The 21,302-nt window shown below is 37.2% G+C and overlaps 2 protein-coding genes across 5 annotated transcripts in view; one reads left to right on the top strand and one right to left on the bottom strand.

Annotated features, from left to right (window-relative positions):
* Positions 1 to 21,302, top strand: part of ASB3 (ankyrin repeat and SOCS box containing 3) — a 234,162-nt gene that overhangs the window by 12,685 nt on the left and 200,175 nt on the right. For 2 of the 3 annotated variants that reach the window (XR_011491912.1, XM_070478325.1), the window contains exon 2: positions 18,348 to 18,556. Coding sequence is in view for 2 of the 3 variants with exons in the window: in XM_070478325.1 (XP_070334426.1) it covers positions 18,361 to 18,556 (196 nt within the window). In the remaining variant the exon portion in view is untranslated. Of the gene's footprint in view, positions 1 to 14,235; positions 14,306 to 18,347; positions 18,557 to 21,302 lie in introns of those variants that run through there. The other variant, XM_070478332.1, reaches the window with a different exon arrangement.
* On the bottom strand, positions 4,841 to 14,105 carry CHAC2 (ChaC glutathione specific gamma-glutamylcyclotransferase 2). Of its 2 annotated transcripts, XM_020876629.2 has the most exons (3): positions 13,830 to 14,105; positions 8,004 to 8,039; positions 4,841 to 6,407 (listed from the first exon to the last, which is right to left on the bottom strand). In XM_020876629.2, exons 1-3 carry the CDS (start codon positions 13,962 to 13,964, stop codon positions 6,012 to 6,014), a joined length of 567 nt encoding a protein of 188 aa, XP_020732288.2. In that variant the 5' UTR covers positions 13,965 to 14,105; the 3' UTR covers positions 4,841 to 6,011. The 2 variants fall into 2 exon arrangements, with proteins under 2 accessions (XP_020732288.2, XP_020732289.2); XM_020876630.2 differs by lacking the exon at positions 8,004 to 8,039.

Genomic DNA, 21,302 nt, shown 5'->3' with positions numbered 1-21,302 from the left:
TTAAAAAAAGACTTGCGACCTTAGAATGAGTGAGTGTTGTGTCTGACTCTTTGTGACCCTGTGGACTGTAGCCTACGAGGCTCCTCCGTCCATGGGATTCTCTAGGCAAGAATACTGGAGTGGGTTGCCATTTGCTTCTCCAGGGGATCTTCCTGACCCAGGTATCAAACCCGGGTCTCCCACATTGCAGGCAGACGCTTTAACCTCTGAGCCACCAGGGAATACAGGTTCTCTCTGACCTTAGAATACAGGTACTTAAATGAATCCATTTTTAAAAAAATATTTATTTATTTGGCTGTGCCTGGTCTTAGTTTCGGTAAGTAGGATCTTTGATCTTCCATTTGGCATGTGAGATCTTTTATTGTGGTATACTGACTCTTTTTGCATCATAAGGAATCTAGTTCCTTGACCAGGGACCGAACCTGGACACCCTGCATTGGAAGCTTGGAGTCTTAGCCACTAGACCACCAGGGAAGCCCCAAATAAATCCTTTTAATACTTTTAACTTTATCCTGTTTCAGGAAAGAATCTCATTGGGGTTAAAACTTACCAAGGTGGCAGGGGTGGGGTGGGGGGAGGGGGAGGAACCTACCAGCTCTCACTTTTCCCCCCTACCAGAATGAAAGGGCTTAATTCCATTTTGTTCCTTTTTAGTGCTCAGCACAGCGCTTAGCATGTTCTAGTAATCAGTGATAGTTAATATGTTCATTTAACTTAAACTCTTTTTATCTCTCATTGGGGATAAATATGTGTAAAGTATTTAGAGTAGATTTTGGTATTTGCAGTAAGTGCTCCTTAAGTGTTAGCTACTATTCTTTGATACATGAACAACTTTTTTTTTTTTTCTGTGACGCTTTCTCTGATCTTTTTTTTTTTTGCGTTCTCTGATCTTGTTATTTTGAGTTAACAGTTTATCTGTCTCTATTTTGCTTATATTTTATGTCCTAGTCTTTATGATGAGTAACATTGATTTGCTTGGTTGTGCATCTCTCCAGCAAATGTGCTTCTTGATAGCTGGGAGCTATCTTTTTCTTTTTGTATTAATTTACTTTTTATTTTTGGTTGTGCTGGGTCTTTGTTGCTGGGCAAGGGTTTTTTCCTAGTTGTGGCCAACATCTGCGGACTGCTATTTGATTCAGTGTGAGGACTTCTCGCTGAGGCGGCTTCCCTAATTGTGGCGCACGGACTGTAGGTGCACAGACTTGGGTCATTGTGGCTCGTGGGCTCAGTCGTCACGGCCCGAGGGGTCAATAGTTGTGGTGCATGAGCTGAGTTGCCCATGGTGTGTGGGATCTTCCAGGACCAGGGACCTCACCTGTGTCCCCTGAATTGGCGGGGGAGTTCTTCACCGCGGTGCTACCAGGGAAGTCCTGAGCTATGTTTTTTATCCAGGTAGTTTTGCTGCGTAAGTTGTTGTTTGCCACATATCATTAGTGCCTCTTTTTTGCTGGGTCTTCATGATTGAGGAGGGAGGTGTGACTGGAGCATGGCGAGTGTGCATTGGTGGGAAGTGAGATGTGACAACTATGTTGACACTAGATTGTGTGTCGTTGAATACTAGATTAAAGAATTTGAGCTTTACTTTGTATGCTCTGGGAGGCATTTTCATTACTGACTAGATCAGTTCCATATTTTAGAAAAATAATTGTGAGTGCAGAGTACAGAATGTCATGGAAAGAAGACATAAAATTGGAGGCAAGAAGATGTAGGAAACTCTTGCTCTTGCTGTATTATAAGGTTCTTATTTTACTTGAGAAATCTTACAGCTCGTGCTTGAATGATATGTCTTAACCAACACAAAACCTTCTAAGTCATGTCACAGATAACTTCAGGGCTTCCTTGCTAATTTTGCTTTGAGTTCTTATTAAGAAATACTATATATAAGTTTTAGTAATACTAAAATGTAATAGAAACAAGGCACACAACTACAACAGTGTACACAACTGCAGTGTGAAAGTGCGGCCCTCAATATGCCAGCAAATCTGGAAAACTCAGCACTGGCCACAGGACCGGAAAAGGTCAGTTTTCATTCCAATCCCAAAGAAAGGCAATGCCAAAGAATGCTCAAACTATTGCACAATTGTACTCATCTCACATGCTGGCAAAGTAATGCTTAAAATCCTCCAAGCCAGGCTTCAACAGTATGTAAACTGTGAAATTCCACATGTTCAAGCTGGATTTAGAAAGAGCAGAGGAACCAGAGATCAAATTGCCAACATCTGTTGGATCATCGGAAAAGCAAGAGGGTTCCAGAAAAACATCTATTTCTGCTTTATTGACTACGCCAAAGCCTTTGACTGTGTGGATCACAACACACTGTGGAAAATTCTGAAAGAAATGGGAATACCAGACCACCTGACCTGCCTCCTGAGAAATCTCTATGCAGGTCAAGAAGCAACAGTTAGAACTGGACATGAAACAACAAACTGGTTCCAAATCGGGAAAGGAGTACATCAAGGCTGTATATTGTCACCCTGCTCATTTAACATATGCAGAGTACATCATGAGAAACTCTGGGCTGGAGGAAGCACAAGCTGGAATCAAGATCGTAGGGAGAAATATCAATAACCTCAGATATGCAGATGACACCACCCTTATGGCAGAAAGCAAAGAAGAACTAAAGAGCCTCTTGATGAAAGTGAAAGAGGAGAGTGAAAAAGTTGGCTTAAAGTTCAACATTCAGAAAACTAAGATGGCATCTGGTCCCATCAAAGCCTAAGGACTCTTAGGTAATCAAAGCCTAGGACTCTTATCAGTTTGTGTATCTGATGAACAGTAGTCAAAGATGTAAATAGAAATGCAGTGGAAGTGTTGAGCTTTTTTGCTTTGCAACATTTCCTTGTATTTCTGTTTACATCTTTGACTACTGTTTATCAGGTACACAAATTGATTGAGTGATAGCATTAGTGTCTGATGCATCAGAGTTGTAAAGAAAGATGAAGACTCAGATCTTTGGGTGGAATAAGAAAATCATTGGAGACCTGAGACTACATGGAGTGGGTGGAGAACAGCAGAATAAAGTTAGATTGGAGGGACATTTCCAGTAAGGAAATAGAAAAAATCTTGTGCTTAGGGTGATTTCATTTTAAAGCCTTAGAAATTCATAAAAATAGATTGTTAGGGACTTCCCTGGTGGTCCAGTGGCTAAGATTTTGCACTCCCAATGCAGGAGGGTCTGGTTTTAATCCCTGGTCCGGGGACTAGGTCGTACATGCAGTAACTAAAGATCCTGCATGATGCAACTAAGATCCGTTGCAGCTAAATAAACAATAAATATATAAAAAAAAGATTGTTAAAAGCTGAAAAAATTTACAGAAAATAGAGTCACAGTATTTTTGTTGAAAAACATAATTGGAATATCCTATTTGATATATAAATTTTTATGTGATGAGAGGGAATTTTAAGCACATTTATCATATAACTGACTTTGAAAGAATCAGGGATATAAATTATAGGAGTAAGATGCTTACATTGATATTCTCAACTACTCCAGTTATAATTTAAAAAAGATTTGTTTTTATGGAAAATAGAAATTAACATAGTATAATAAAATCTTGACTATCCAATGTTTTAAAATCAGCCTTGAAGGAATAGATCACGTTCATGTTTTCAAATATTCAAGGTTGACATCACAACAAAGTTTATTTCCCTTAATGATAACTTTTTATGTATGGAGATGGTATCTAGACTGTGCTTGCACTTCTTGGTAGATTGAAGAGTAAATGTGTTATTTATTTGGGAGTGGGGAAAGGAAATATAATAGTGGCCTGGAGTAGGAGTAGAAAGACCTACTTTAAAATATCCTCTCCATTAGAGAGGTTTTTATTAAAATTTTCTTTTCTCAATGTAAAGTTTATACTCATACTTCTCTTGAATTCCTGAAATTTAACACCTAAGACTTGTTCTCTGAGGACTGAGCCTGAGTTACCTGTGTAATGAGGGCAGAATGAGAGAGACTGCTTGGGAAGTGAGGTCCCAGGGCTATAAAGAAACTTGTACTTTTGCTAACAAAAATAACTTTTGCTCTAGATAGCTTACTACCTTTATGATAGATTCTTAGTCACTTGTGGGCTCCAGATCCTAGCAGCCAATTTAGTATTCTTTAGCTTCTCGATTTTAGTTACGTTTCTTCCCCTCCCAGTGGAAATGAATGTCCCTGTTCCTGGGCTCTTTGGATCATGGCCTCCCTATAAATGTTGATGGTATACCACATGTGTATTTTCTAGTTAACTTCTATTAATAACTGAAAGTCTAGAAAGATACAAATGTGGATCGATCCCAAAGTAATTCCTCTCCCTTGATATGTAACATATATTAAATGGTAGAAGAATCACTTTGGGAGTTACAAATTTCTTTGGACTTAGGTTTATTTGTAAAATGAAAGGCTGGATCTCTGAGTACATCTGTGTGATTCTGAGCTATGGCCTGTGACTCTTGGACAGGCTAATTATATTTGTGGGAATCTGTATACATCTATCAAAATTAGTATCTGTATCTACCAAGCCACATATTATTTCATTACACAAAAAAGATGTAGGTTAGTAAAGATGTGGATTTTTAAATATATTGTAGACTCTTGCGCTTTAGCAGAGACATGGACTTCTGCTACTTACTGGATGTGTACTTGTATACAAGTTACTATGAAAACAAGCTGAGAGGATGCTCCTGTGTGTAAACTGCCTAGTACATCCTTATGAAATATTCATTAATGAATGTTAGTGCTTTTCTTGTTGTATAGGACAGGTGAAATGCCTTCTAGAAAGTGAATACTGAAAATGTTGAAAAATATTTTAAATTTTATGTAGCTGACTAAATTACCAAGTAAGGTGTTAATAACAAATTAAAAAGAAACATGAAAAGGACAGCTTTATTTTACATGAACAACTTCTGTGCTAATTATTAGTTTCACATTAAATCTAATGTGATACCAAAATTCTTTTCATGTTGAAAGATTTTAGATAGACTGTATGTCCTGTTGAGAAGGAAATCACTTCTAATTAAGAATTGATCTGATTAGTCTGAATCAAGGTTACTTTTACATGTGTTAATAATGTATACATGGTTCCTAGGTGGGTAGCATCATCACACTATCTAGTGGATATCTTTGTTAAGTGACAAGATACAAGAAGGAAAAAAAACTGTAACAAATGATCAGGTAACACCACTTCTTACTTTAAAAAATTACAATTCTAAACGCCATTTCAAACAGCAAACTTTCACTATATATGTTTCTGTTAATTTGTAATATCAAAAAGCCTATCTTTTTTTTTTTAAGTTTCAGTATAAGATTAATACAAATTGAATGATAAATTGTTAGACGTAATTTGTGTAATTTGTGCTTTTCTAGCGGAAAGGGTTTTTACCATGTAGTAAAATACATTTATTCAAAAAAGGAGAGACATAGTACATTATAATTTCAAAGAAATTTTTATATTAAAATGTTAACCTTTTGGCTTAAATTGGAGTTTCATTTAAACTCTAAACAAAGAAGTTCACGATCAAGGCCAAAATCTTGTCTATATTACCATACATATCTAATTATATGTTATTTTAAGCTTGCTTATTTTAAACCATGATTACAGAGTTAACATATGGGAATATATTAAAGGCATAGCCTTATTATATTTACTGGACTTTTGGCTTAATTCTCTACAACTTTAAACTAGTATTGCAATATGAAACAACAGAAGTGTATTTATTTAGATAAAAACAAGATCTGAAATGAGTCCTTCATTGTATTTTTCTAAAGAACTTCTCATGAGCATGTATTCAATATCATGTAGCTGGAGAATCATTCATTATATTATTGAAGTTTTTCTTTAACTATATCCCAATATTTTGAGTATATATGAGTTTCAGGCCAACTGCAATTAAACTGTGAATTTAGATATTATTTTGACTACAACATTAAACACAACTAAGATTTTCAAGTCAACATGTTTACAAATCATATTGCCATTGTGTAGTGAAGCCATTCTCTGAAGATTAAAAGTTCTGCTTGTTTGGAAAAATCAATTAGGTCTTTTTAAGCAACTGAAGTTCTGCTTTGCTTCTAAACGTTCCTTTACTAATTTTTCCAAAGAGAAAAGATGCTCATCTGCATCTTCTGGCACAAGCCTTCTCATAGAATTTGCAAGTTCAAAAAGATATTCTGTATTTTTTCCACTTGGACCAGCTGCATTAAAAATTTGTTCAGCGATGTCTTCCAGAGGTGCAGGACCAAGATAATTAGGATTATCACATGTTCCAATATATAGCAACACACTGAATGGTTCTGTTGTGGAATCTTTTGGATGAAAAATGACTGTTGCGGTCCTGTAGCCTCCTTTTTCTCTGAAATCAAGGTATGCTTTTATTTCTTCTTCCCTTCCTACTGGCAGTCTGTAAGCAACACCCCATACACAACCCTGTTGAAAAATGAAAAGAATGTATCATTTAGTATTTACAAGGCTAAAATAGGTGAAGATAGATTATGAGCTAAGAAAATATCTTGTATACTCTTAGAAATCAGTGCAGTTTTGCTTGCCTTAATGTGTGACGAAGAGGTATATACTAAATAATAAAGGAAATAAGCATTTTAAATTCTTCAATCTGAATAATTTCCTTGTATACCAGGATATTTATCTTTGTTTAAATTTTTAAAATTATGTCTTTTAACTAATGGGACTGATATGAAAAATATCAGATCTTCATTTAGTCATTAAAAATATAGTTCTAAATCTTTAATCCATAAGCATTTCACTGATAGTATGCTGAAACCCACTGGAGTGGGTTGCTATTTCCTTCTCCAGTGAATCTTGCTGACCTAGGGATCAAACCAACATCTCCTGCATTGATAGGTGGATTCTTTACTGCTGAGCCACCAGGGAAGCCCTTATAAAATATATTAGTTGTTCCCTTATTTGCAAAAAGAGTCTGTATTTTAAAAGCTCTGTAATAAAGTAATCAACTATTAAGGCATAGGTTCATTTATTTGTTCATTTCTTCACTGCATAAACTTTCAAATATCCTTAGTAAATTACTCCATCCAGAATAGTAAATGGCAAACTCTGTCTAGGGAGCCTATGAACAGTGTCAGTAAAAGCAATGTACTTTAGCTGCAAAGATTTTTTGTAGTATCAATAAAATATCTGTGATACAAGCAAGATTTATAGTTTGTAACACAGATTTTCTAGTTTCTTGACAACTTTTAATTATTATTATTTTTTTAATTATTAAACTTCAGGTTGAATAAATTATCTTGAATAAATTAACATTCTATAGGAACAAAGTGCCTTTTATTACCTCTAATTAGGAGTTTTAGTTACCAGTTTGGAGCCATTTTTTAATAGATGTTTTTCCTAATGTAAGTTATGAAAGCATTTCATAATTTCACCATTATTCATCTGCTGTTGCTTGATTTTTATTATTTTTGCTGCTTTGATTTTTATATATCAAAGTCCTTTCTAAAGTTAAATATTTAACTTCACAGTGTAAAATTTGGATCTCAATAAAATGATTGAAAATATTTAAGAAACAGAGAACTATCAGAGAGGTAAGTTTTCTCGTACTTCATACTTTTTAAAAAACCTGTTGTGCTGTAGATAAGATTAGGCAGTAAAGAAAGTGATAATTCATGACTGAGATTTTTTGCTTAACTAGACTCCTAGCAAATGTGAGGAAAGCTTTAAGGCTTTCATTTAATTCTTTGTGGTCATCTGGCTATCTGAGGGTTGGCTCCGTTAATGTCAAAGGAAACCACAAAATTCTCATTCAACAAACTCATCAAGAAGGGAAAAATGAGACTACATGCCATTGGCTTTTTGTTGTCTACCTTGAATTCTGCATCCCAATTTTTCCCAGCACATAAGAAGAAATACAACTAATACAGAGAGGAATTTCTAGGCTTAGTGTAGTTCAAATTATCTGTGATGACTGCTAATAAGATTTCACTGATTATTAAAACTGCAAAACATGTTAACATTTTATGATTAAAGACTATATAAAAAAGAATTATACCATACCGCAGGGTCTTCAACAAGAGTCACAACTCTTCCAGGCTGTTTTAAGAAAAGTAAAAAAAAAAAAAAAAAATTTTTTTTTTCCTGAATTAAAGTTCATTAACTGAGCATTAGCAATTTACTGTTGACATGGAATATTTTAAATTCATTTGTTTATACTGAGCACTTTTTAAAAACTACTTATTTTTATGATCAATTTTAAAGTGAATTAAAAGAATATCTTATCCAAACTATCTTGGCCTTTTTAAAAAAATTCTCTTAAATTTGTGTATAATAGGTATATTGTATTCACTTAGAATGGATATATTAAAAAACACACCTGTGACTGAAAGCAAAAGGAACAAGCAACTATAAATAAATATTCTGATCACTTTTTTTTCTCTTCAGGGAATAAAGATTGCTATAGTGTTCCACTGAGGAACAAAACATGACATTCCAGGGTGCTTTCCTATAGAGAAGTGGTTCTCAAGTGTAGATAAAAATTACTTGGAGGTAGTTTCTGATTTTGTAAGTCTGGAACAGTCTGAGAATTTGCTTTTTTTTTTTAATACAAGTCCTACCTTGTGTCAAAGGTTGTGTATTTAATAGACATTAGTGAGAAAGTTGAGTTGTAAGCCACTTTACCTACTTGTATGCCTGCTGTGTGACACATAGTGAACCTGTATCATTCAGATATTTGTGCCATCCTTGTTTCTATTTCCTTCTAGTCTTTGTCCATTTGTATAGATAACTCGTAATCATGGATTTTGGGTTTTTTTTAAATTTAACTTTGCTGTTAGTCTTCTGATACTTTTTAATAGGTCCATGATACTTGACCATCAATGAGCTATAATTTAAAAATCTTTGTACTGTTGGACATTTATATTTAGCTTTTTTTCTATTTAAGATAATGCTACAGTGAGGATACATATATTGATGTGGGTCATGTAGGAATTGCCATATTACCTTCGATTTAAAAGTGAATTTGGAACTATTTATTGAATACCTATTCTTTGTTGTAGAGACGATAAAACTGATTCTGGTTTTTAAAAGCTTATATGAACTTACTAACATGAAATAGGTAGAGAATACTTCAGGGCTGTTATGTATGCTGTTTATTAAGTGAAGTAATAATTCTGAGTCTTGGGTGGTCAGAGGGAAAGACACAATTCTGAGTAAGGGTCTAGAAGCAGAATTAAACCAGGCCAAAGTGTCTGACTTTAGCAGAGGCTTCTCCATGTATGGAAGATGATTCAGAAAGATAACTGGAGAAATAGGATAGAGTCAGATTTGAAAAGCTAAAGACTGGAGTTGAAATTGGGGGGCAATGGAAAAAAACAAGCCACTGAAATTTGGGAGAAACAGGAAATGAGGTGCTACTGTAGCACTCAAGTTAGTAGGTGAATGGCATGATAAAGCAGGTGCTTTGGGAAGATTGATGTGTTAAAGTATATTTGCTGTTCAGTCGCTCAGTTGTGTCCAACTCTTTGCGACCCCATGGACTGCAGCACGCCAGGCTTCCCTGTCCTTCACCATCTCTCAGAGCTTGCTCAAACTCACGTCCACTGAGTCAGTGATGCCACCCAACCATCTTGTCCTCTGTTGTTCCCTTCTCCTTCAGCCTTCAGTCTTTCCCAGCATCAGGGTCCATCAATACAAGGATGTTCATGGTGGGGAAGTATACAGTATGCATGTTTAAGTGGGAAGGAGGTAGACTGAGCAAGAAATGGTGGTGGTCTGCGGATGATCTCTGCTCTCCACTTTTCCTTGCTTCCCCTTTCACCAGCCTACTCACTAATTCTTGGTAGCTTTATCTTCTGATTATTTTCTAAATTTGTTTTCTCTTCATCCTTTAGTTTCCTCCTTAGGGCTTTCGTTCTCTGCCTCTAGTTTGTTCTACATGGCCCTTGGTTGACTTTTTGTTGCAAAAATTGGGTTTTGAATTTTCCTGTGCTTTAAATAAATTTTTCAGGGTTATAATATTCTACACGATAAAATAAAAATTCCTTTGCATGAGTTAACTATAAACCTCACTTCTTACCACTTCCCTCTCAAGCTGTAACAAATTATTTGTAATTTTTCAGTTCAGTTGCTCAGTCCTGTCCAACTCTTTGCAACCCATGGACTCCAGCACACCAGGCCTCCCTGTCCATCACTAACTCTCAGAGCTTGCTTAAACTCATGTCCATCCAGTCAGTGCTGCCATCCAACCATCTCATCCTCTGTCGACCCCTTCTCCTCCCTCCTTCAATCTTTCCCAGCATCAGGGTCAGATGAGTCAGTTCTTCGCATCAGGTGGCCAAAGTATTGGGGTTTCAGCTTTAGCATCAGTCCTTCCAATGAATATTCAGGACTGATTTCCTTTAGGATTGACTGGTTGGATCTCCTTGCAGTCCAAGGGACTCTCGAGTCTTCTTGAATACCACAGTTCAAAGCATCAGTTCTTCAGCACTCAGCTTTCTTTATAGTCCAACTCTCACATCTATACATGACTATTGGAAAAACCGCAGCTTTGACTAGATGGACCTTTGTTGGCAAAATAATGTCTCTGCTTTTTAATGTGCTGTCTAGCTTGTTCATAGCTTTTCTTCCAAGGAGCAAGCGACTTTTAATTTCATGGCTGCAGTCACCATCTGCAGTGATTTTGGAGCCCAAGAAAATAAAGTCTGTCACTGTTTGTTTCCATTGTTTCCCCATCTATGTGCCATGAAGTGATGGGACCTTTACAAACATTCATATCTTTGAATGTACCAGTGCCCAGAGTGGAATGGGCTTCCCTGGTAGCTTAAACGTTAAAGAGTCCACCCGCAATATGGAGACCTGGGTTCAATCCCTGGGTTGGGAAGATGCCCTGGAGGAGGGCGTGGCAACACACTCCAGTATTCTTGCCTGGAGAATCCCCATGGACAGAGAAGTCTGGCGGGCTATCGTCCATGAGGTCACAGTGTTGGACATGACTGGGTGACTAGGCACAGTACAGCACTGCACAGCAGAGTGGAATGCCCTTCTTTAGAATTCCTTGGGTATCCTCCTGCCACTTTTTTCATAAAGACTTGGCTGTCTTTCCAGGCAACTTTGCAGCAACTCCTTCTAAACTCTCATTGCACCTTTTTCCTTATAGCACTTATTAGGTACTGTTGTTTGCAAAGGTGTTTCCCGCTTATATGTGAGTGCTCAGTAGTAATTGTTGAAAGAAGGGAAGGTACTAAAGTCCTCGATGTAGGTGGTGACAATCGAAACAGAAAACAAAGAGCACATGTAGGGAATCATGAAGGGAAAAATAGATGGGTCCCTTTGACTGCTTATGGATGAAATACACATGGACTGTTGATAGTACTGATATATTTACCCAGAAATATTTTATAAAACTTAAGCTGTTTGTTCCTATTATTATTAGGGAAACAATGTAAATTTGTAAGTGTACTTAAATTTTTTTGGGAGGGCATTGAAACTGAAGAAGGGGTCTTGAAAGGTGAATAGGATTGGAAGATGTGAAATATGAGCCATGATGGGTCCTTTCATTGGGTAATGAATAATGTTTCTGATCACCATCTAGAAATGTTAGAGATTTAGTAAATATTCATGATCATCTCTTGTGTTAAAATGTTCTCTCTTTTTGAAATTGAAATACATTCTTTCTGTGAACACTTTTTCACATTTAAATAAATCCTTAATTTGATAAGAAATTGCTAGTTTTGTTAGAAATAAATGAGATGCTTAATTAAACTTAGGAAGACATTAAAATTTAATGAAGCTAAAAAGAAAGCATAATTAGGAAAGGAAGTAGGTTTGGCATTTTTCTTACAAATGTCACATTACAGTATGTAGAAATGAGTCCAACATTTGTTTAGTAACATCACATTTCATATGTACTGATGACTAGCTCACTAGCAGCATATGTTGCTGTAAAAAACATAGTGCTATGTAGAGTCTACATTCTTCTAATTTGCTAGGTATTTCTGTAGCCTTTTGTATTTCTGTTTGTCAGACAGTTAATATTTATATAAGGCTTGTACTCCATTATAATAAAAAATGTGAAGTAAAATAATGTTCTTTCCAGTTTTTTTTTTTTAGCAGAACAGTATACTTAGAAAATGTTTAATGTTTTAGGTTTTCCTTCAGTATGCTAGGATGGATTCTTTAAATAAAGATTGGTATCAAACTGTTAGCCATTGCAGCACCCCCGCCCCCAACCTTCCTACCTTATATTTTAATATGTTTAAGTAAAGAGAGATACTGACTTTTATAGCTACCTTCTTTACTATTTTATTAAAGACTCATGAACTGTTGTATTGACTTGGCGATTTCTTATCATCAGTTTGTTTTGACAGTGTACATAACTCAGTGTGCTGTGTAACAAACATTTTGGTTGAGAGTCGAGTACTGAAATATGCTATTATAACCATGTTCTTAAGTATTTAATACTTGGTTTTTTAAACTGAAGCCTAGGTTAAGGCATTCCTTTGCAGAATGGCAATTTTAAGTGCTCATATCTGACAACTTAAAAGGCATTTTATTTAACTTAGTTCTTTAAAGTCTTAAATGTTACTTTACAATATTCTTGGAGATAGTTTGGCCATGAAATCTCTTTTGGCCTGTAAATGTGCATTTGTGGTAAATCACTCCCCTGTTTTCAAGTCTACCTTAAAGCCAGATTCTTAATTTACCAACTCTAGTTGAGATAGAATGGCCTTTTTTTGGTGATTCTAATCCTGTGTCTGATTTATGAGCAGGTGCAAACTACAGCCTTCTTCTCTTCCCTTTTCCATGATGTAATACTACAGGTATTTCTTTGGAATTAACCTCAGTCTCTTTCTACATATGATTTCTAGCATTTTGGATTTCCTGCTTTTGAGCCAGTATTAATTTTTTTTTAAAGAAAGTGGTAAGCTCATATAATTTTCAGTATTTTAGCAATTAAACATTTTGTACTCTTCTAAAAGTTAGCTATAGTAAGTGTTCAGCTTATCCAAATTGTTAGTTACTTAAAATTCAGTTTTCCTTATGGATTACTTGTCTTGCAGTCAAAACGAGGCTGATTTGCATAAGCAGTGAGCTGTTATTCTCTGTATTTACAGTGTATTAAGATAAATGTCCCTGCATAACTGACTGAAGAATGGATCAGAGAACTTAATCTCACATTTATAATTTAGAGGAGAACCACTGAAGAAAAAATCATTAAAATAATGTTGGCTATAGTATTGGTACTGTGCTACTTAGGTAACAAAGCCGGACTCAACTTCTGAAGTACCTGACAACCAAGGTGATCAACATAAGCTCCTTTATAACCAGAGGTAATTTTGGAAACTAGTTTTTCTGTGAACATAGGTGTCATAAAATAAAACCTTTGGAAAGATACAAAGAAATCCCAGAAGTAACATGCACGTTTAAGCTCAGACCAATGAAAATCTGGCAGAATGCAGAAATGCCAACAAACTTAATTGTTAAAAAGCTGAATTTACTAGTTGATTTTAGTATTTCAACTCCGTGATGACAGGAAGGTTTATTTTCCCACATTTTTGTGAGGCGGGGTGGGGGTGGGGGGGGTGGGGGGTAGTTGCCAAGAAATGGGATCCCCTCTCAGCACGTCAGCCTTGTGGGAGCTTGTGCCCACGTTTCTTGCCTCCTCAAGAAGTAACTGCCACCAGCATCTCCAGCAGCTTCAAAAGGACTGCCCTTGGTTTAGGATCCCAGAGTCGGGGGGAGGTGGCCGAGGAAGGCGCACAGAGGTAGGAGCAGTATCCCTAACCCACTGGCCTTTGGCGGTGGGGTGAGTCCCGCAGAGCTGGACAAGGAGTTGAGGAACAGTGCTCCGGGGACAGTAAGTGTGGGGGACCGGTTGCGCCTCACCTTGCCAGGAACTCCGCGGTGGTCGGTGCTGCCCTGCCAGAAGCGTCTGCTGTAGCCTGAGATATATCCAACCAGCTTGTCCTGATAGGGGAAGTCCACCTTCCAAATGAGAGACCCGTAACCGAAAACCCACATCCTTCCCTTGCTTTTCCTCCGTGGTGGCTGGCGGTGGCGGCGGCGGCGGCGGCAGTGGCCGTCCCCTCTTCCGTGGTCTCTGAGCTGCTGTCTTGCTGCTGCCGGCAAGGGACTACGACTTTCCGGACGCAAGAAACCGGCTGCGCAGGCGCAAGCCCGCACTCCCTCCTTGGGGGCGCAAAGCACACTGGGGCTTGCAGTTCGCGGGGCGGTTTTCCGCCCTGTCTCAGCCACCGTCATTGTTTTGTCTGCTTGTTTAGGGTATTTGGAAGCATTGATTTCCTTTCTGCTAAGCAATGGATTTTTCAGCAGCCTCAGTTTATCACCCTACCTTTCCTGAGGTGCGTGTGGTCAGAAGACTACAGTACCCACAATCCTTTTAGTGTGGCTTTAAGGTTGAGTGTGTTTACTTTCTTGAAATGGGAGGAGTAGAGAGAGGGTGGGAATCTTGGGTGGCGTGGTCTAGATACACGGAGACGAACTGTTTATGGGCACCTTACGTGGCACGTAGAAAGACATTTCTTAGGCTTTGAAAATTGGATTTCTGCCCATTTAACAAGAGCAAGGTGAATGCAAGCAGCAATTGTAATCTGTATTTGACTTTATTTACATTAAAAAAATCTTTTTACCTTTCAAAAACAAAGTTTACTACAGAAGTTTTGTGCCTATGGAAGAGCTACCATTATTTCAACAAAAACTGCTTATATTTAAATGTTCTGAGTGAAACGACCTTAGTCATCTTTAGTATACTAAGAAACTCACTCAGAAAAATGTAGGTAAATGTTTTTAGCTTGCGCATAGGCTTTGGAAGCCGTATGTGGGACCTCCTGAAATTTTATACAGGATTTGGGATCTGTGTACGTTTTTCTGTTGAAGAATTTAACAGATTTCATGAGTTTATCCAATAGGTCAAGTATCCTAAAAAAACGTTTTGATCTGCAGGTTAGAGCTGCTGCTCTGAAATACTATTCAGGAAGCTCACTTGGGCCATCAAGGCCATGTTTATGTGAGAACAGAAGCCTAAACAAATGCTTGTTCTTTTTTGAAGATGTATGTTTTATAGTCTTCAGCTGTGTAAAAGAATACTAGAACTTCTAGGTTCAAAGAGTATTATTTATACTCTTAAAGAAGTCAGCAGAAAAATGTCACAAAGAAAAACTTAGTTTAAGAGTAACCAGGTCTTAACTTTCTTCAAGTTGTGGTTTCACATTGCCTGAAATGGTTAGTTTCCCCCTCCCAATTTTTCTGAAAAATTTCAAACATACAGAAAAGTTAGAAATATAGAGTGTGGTGACCATTTATGTCCTCTACATGGATCCAGTAATTAACATTTTGCCACAGGTACTTTACCTTTTATTTCTCTGTATATACTTTTAAATCTGAAATGTTTGAAGCTGCTTGTGCTGTGACTTAACTGCTAAATAATCTAAGAATATTATTCTCCTAATAACCAGAGTGCCAATATTACATCTAAGAAAATAAACAATAATTACATCAGATATTTATTCTGTGTTCAGATTTCCTTAATTGCATCAAAATTGATTGTTGTAGCTGATATTTTACCAGTTCAGGTCCAGCTGAGGTATATTTATCATACATATTTGTTACCACATTATATGTATTTTGTTTGTGTTCTCTTTTAGTCTAGAACATAGGTTTTATTAAAAGAGATCTTTATTTATTTGCCTTGCTGGGTCTTGGTTGCCCACATGGGCTCTTCAGTTTTGTTGAGACATGCAAAATATTAGTCACAGCATGCAGGATCTAGTTCCCTGAGTAGGGATTGAACTCTGGCACCCTGCATTGGGAGCTTGGGATTTTAGCTACTGAACCAGCAAGGAAGTCCCTAAGTAAGATAAGCAGTTTATTCATGTTAACTTGTTGTATTAAGGGTTGAAGAGAATGATCCTGCTATTATAGTACATTTCTTTTGGATTCTCTTTCTCTTAAGTGCAAAGATATCCAGTTCTGTTAATTTTTTCAAATTATTGCATATTAATCTGGATCTATTGACAGTATTTGTAACTGTGAGAAAAGCCAGAGGGGATTCTTACCTGTTTTTACTTGAACGCTGTTTTTAATGTCTTTGGAATAGTATTCTTGTGTGTGTGTTTGTGGTTTTCCTGTGTAGAAAAAAAAGGTTTCTTCTCTTAGATGAATATGTTTATAAATTGTCTTAAAATGTGTGATTTGTTCTTTTTTGTGAAACCTGGATGTAATGGCCCTCGCTACAAGTAGTGTGGTTCAGAAATGTACAGTTTAACATTCAAGATTCTCCATGATTTGGCTACCTCTGTAATCTCAGTTTTCTACTGTTTACCTAATCCTTCCAAAGTGAATTGATTGCTTCCATTACTCGCTGGACCTTCCTCACCCTTGCTTGTTGTTTCCATAATTTTGGTTATGTTTTTTTCCTTCTGTCTAGAAATGCTCTTTTGCCTGTTATCTCAGTGTCACAGCCTCCCTTATCTTTTAGGCACAGCTGGAAGTAGTTTTCCCCTGCTTTGACTACTCATGACTTTATCTATACTTTTCTTAGGCACTTTCTGCTTTTCTATTTTGAATCACATATATTTATTGTGTCTGTGAGATGGTACATAACTTGAGATAGAATCTGTGTCTTTGTGATCTTATATTCTCCTTATTGCTGATCATTTAATTGGTGTTCAGTAAATAATTATTAACTGAATAATTAAATATTCTGTAGTAGTAAATATCTTCAGTTTCTTAGTATTGGACCAGTTGATTCAATCAGATTAATGCATAGCTAACATTAGCTCTCTATAGAGAGCTATCAGTTCCTGCAGATAGTTTTAATATTTAAATATGACCATTGCATGTGTGCTCGAGTCGCGTATGACTTTTTGCGACCCCATTGACTGTAGCCTGCCAGGCTCCTCTGTCCATGGAATTTTCCAGGCAAAAATGCTAGAGTGAGTTGCTGTTTCCTGCTTAAAAGGATCTTCCCAACCCAGGGATCGAACTGAGTCTCCTGCATGTGAATCCTGCATTTGCAGGTGGTTTCTTTACCTCTGTGCCATGCCACCTTGGAAGCCCCAAATATGACCATAGATATGTTTAAATTTTTCTAGCACTACAGTAAATACTGTGTGTGCTTACTTTTAACCTCTTCCCTCAAATCCACCTTTCTGATTAAATTATTTAGAATATGGCTCTAGAGACCTTTTTACCCATATTGAACTAGACATATTTTAGGGTTTCCTGAACTACCTCCTAAGATCTTTAGAAAAACTGAAGGAAGGATGAAACTGAAGTGTTATTGAGAAGGGCTACCCTTTGGGAGATAACCATTGCCCTGAAATCCTGGGTCTTAGCCCAATCTGCCTCATAGTTTGACTAACAAGAAATTGTCTTTGTAAGAGTCACATTCTGAGCTATATAGGACACTGACTTCAAGGGAACTTGAGATGAACTTTAAAGGGAGATTGTGAGGAAGAGGGCAGTAATTTTGTGGAAAACTTTCTGGGCTAGTGGAGGAAAGCTGGACCCATCTCTTTGTGATGCTGTTTGTTCATTTTAGCTAAATATTCAGTCAGTGGGGCTGTTTCATCAAGGAAAGAGAACCCGAGAGTTTCGCTCCTTCTGGAAAGGACTTGCAGATGCAGAAAACCTGGAATTACTGCTTATTTTTGTTCTTTAAAAAAAGTCTTTCACTCCTTTCTGGCTGTTTTGGGTTTAGCTTTTTCCTGTAAAGGGCTATGAAATTAATTCTTGAGGCTGAATGTTGCTGGTAGTTAAATGGCCATCTCTACACGATAGAGTATACATTTGGGGTTAACTGCAACTCCAATACTTTGGCCACCTCGTGTGAAGAGTTGACTCATTGAAAAGACCCTGATGCTGGGAGGGATTGGGGGCAGGAGGAGAAGGGGACTACAGAGGATGAGATGGCTGGATGGCATCACCGACTTGATGGACGTGAGTTTGGGTAAACTCCGGGAGTTGTTAATGGACAGGGAGGCCTGGTGTGCTGCGATTCATGGGGTCGCAAAAAGTCGGACACGACTGAGCGACTGAACTGAACTGAGGACCTTATGCTCTCTCATCAACAGCATTCCAGTGAGTGTATTTTGTTGGAGTCTGAATGGAAGAAGGCTGCAGGAAGAAGTTGCTCAGACAAGGAGTGATAGAACACTTTAAACTCCCTTGATACCTTTAATATGAGCATTCTAAGGAATCCTACCCCAAACAGAGGGACTTTCTGGTTTAGTCTCGCAGAGGTGATGACATGACAGGCTATCTCTACCTTAAGCTTTTCCTCAGCAATTACGTAATAGATGCCACAGATCAGCTGTGATCTTTTAATATCTAGGAGTACAGTATTTATTGATGACAGTGTTTTCTTTCTACCTTGTTTTGTAGATTGGTCAAAAGAATGGATTTTACAGAGGCATATGCTGATACATGCTCCACGGTTGGACTTGCTGCCAGAGAAGGCAATGTTAAAGTATTAAGAAAACTGCTCAAAAAGGGGCGTAGCATTGATGTTGCTGATAACAGGGGATGGATGCCAATTCATGAAGCAGCTTATCACAACTCTGTAGAATGTTTGCGGCTGTTAATTCATGCAGGTAAAGTTAATTCACAGTATGGAAGGCTGGACTTGCAAGCAGGATTAATAAAAAAAGTGGTAATACATGACTTATTAACAGTAATATTTGTTTACCTTTCTGTAATCATACAGTGACTGCCTCTGTGTTATTAAGAATGGTTAGATTGCCCACCTTGAATTATGTAAGTATGGTGTTCCAGCTAGTTGTCTATAAATGTTGTCCTTTATGTGGAAGTGCCTGTGCCTGGCTAGTTTTTATTGCTAAGCTAGGTGATGTGGCAAAAGTAGTCTGCTGTTTTAATTTAAGCATTTGGTAGTTACTGGTTATGTTTATTTTTTATTTTTTCTCCAAAGAAAAAGAGCAATGCTGCTGAAGTTGAGGGTGTGAGTATATTAGTCTTTTTTAGAAATACTTTGTGGTTTCCTTAATTTTGAGACTCTGTGCAATTAGTTTGCTTTTATATTTAATGAAGATACAGAAGAGAGTAGGACGGACAAGATCTCTGCATTTATGGTGTTTTTAATCCTGTGAGGGTGGGAACAGACAATAAATACCAAAACAGTTAAACAAGATAATTTCAGACAATCGGGCGCCATCAGGGTGGTATGGTTGTAGACACAAGATAATTTCAAAAGGTGACAGTGTTGTGGAAAAAATAAAACAGAGTAATGGGACAGAGAGTAATCATGTACATCTTTTTCCAACTCTGTATTTGATTGACTTCTTGCTTATAGGTTGAGATCATGCTCATAGGTTGAGGTCGGCCATGTGGAAGTGTTTTTACCCCAGAACTCAGCCAGTGCTACAAACCAATTCCATAAACTTTTTTTCCCTCTCCCTCAGAGCCAGTTACATTTGCCAGCACCCTGCCGAGTGAAGATTTCAGTAAATGAGACTAAGCAGAGAGTTTGTCACTCAGGATACGGCATGGAAAGAGAACTAATGGTGACTGAGCTTTGTGGCAATCACTGTACTAGATGCTTGATTTACATTATTTATCTAATAAGTACAAAGCTGCTTATATGAGGCATTGTTATACCCATTTTATTGTTGAAAAGATCAAGCAAGGCTTAGAGAAATTTTGCCTTGTCAAAATTTATATAATGAAGTAGGAAATTTGACTTGAATCCTTTTCTCTGACTCACGTTTTCCCACTATAGCATGCTCCCAGCATTTAATCAAAATAACCCTTTTTAACATTCAGTTAATTTAAGCTGAGATTGAATATAACACTCCATGTTATGACACTTGGTGCACTGTTTACATTTCATTAATCATGGAAACTCGGATTTTTCTTTTCTTTATACTTACCATCACCAGGCATAGCTATTCAGAAGGTAGTCTTTTGGGGCTATCGCTCATCAAAATTACTGATTTCCTCATGGATTAGAAAGAAAATAATCCTTACAGTGTTTTTGGCTTGGGCTTTTGTTTGTTTTGTTTTAAGGGATGAGTGACAGCAAGGCTAAATTCTCTAAAAATCATGATGCAGGCAATTTGTCATGGCTGCTTTTTAAGTCACATGTTCTAGAGTCTGTTATAGTTGAATGTTTAAAGATACTAAAAAAATAAAATTTATGACTCAAATTTTAAAATGCATGTGTTCAGAATTTGTTTGAAGTTAATTCTATAGCTTGAATTCCCAAACTATCTCTGGTGACAAAGGCATGAATTTGAATATTTGTTTCTGGTTAAAAAGCTCATTCTAGATACACTGTTATCTCTTTCTACATCAGTTTTTCTTTTTGTTTTTCTTTTTGGCCACTCAGTATGTGTGATTGTAGTTCCCTGATTAGGGATTGAACCCACACCCCCTGCATTGGGAACAGGAGTCTTAACTATTGGAGCACAGGGAAGTCCCCCCACATCAGTTTTATGTTAAATTTTTTTTTTCCTTTTAGCTGCTGAATACAATTAGGCATGCTTTTGACTTAATATGTTTGAACTGGCTATGTAAATCATTTGTGTTTTCTTTTAGAAATGAAAAAAACCATCTTCATTGTTAATGACTGGTTTTTTTTTAGACTTGATGTTTTTAGAGGATAAGATGGCCTCACATAGTTAACATAGTTGACACAGAGGTCAAATAAAAATTTCTTGCTATTTTTATTAGAGTTCACTATTATGAAATAAATTTTGGATAAATCTTAATTTATTTGCAGTATATACACAAGGATTAGGGTGGACTCATTTGAAAAGACCCTGATGTTGGGAAAGATTGAAGGCAGGAGGAGAAGGGGACAACAGAGGATGAGATGGTTAGATGGCATCACTGACTCGATGGGCATGAGTTTGAGTAAACTCTGAGAGTTGATGATGGACAGGGAGGCCTGGCGTGCTGTGGCTCATGGGGTCACAAAGAGTCAGACACGACTGAGCGACTGAACTGAACTGATAGAAGGATTTCAGCAACACGTGAACCATGAACTTCCAGATGTTCAAGCTGGATTTAGAAAAGGTGGAGGAACCAGAGATCAAACTGCCAATATCCGCTGGATCATCGAAAAAGTAAGAGAGTTCCAGAAAAACATATATTTCTGCTTTATTGACTATGCCAAAGACTTTGACTGTGTGGACCACAGCAACCTGTGGAAAATTCTGAAAGAGATGGGCATACCAGACCACCTGACCTGCCTCCTGAGAAATCTGTATACAGGTTAGGAAGCAACAGTTAGAACTTGACATGGAACAACAAACTGTGTCCAGATTGGGAAAGGAATATGTCAAGGCTGTATATTGTCACCCTGCTTATTTAACTTATATG

The sequence above is a fragment of the Odocoileus virginianus genome, chromosome 2 (assembly GCF_023699985.2).
Source record: "Odocoileus virginianus isolate 20LAN1187 ecotype Illinois chromosome 2, Ovbor_1.2, whole genome shotgun sequence".
NCBI classification, from domain to species: domain Eukaryota; kingdom Metazoa; phylum Chordata; class Mammalia; order Artiodactyla; family Cervidae; genus Odocoileus; species Odocoileus virginianus.
This window is presented reverse-complemented; position numbering and strand designations above follow the sequence as displayed.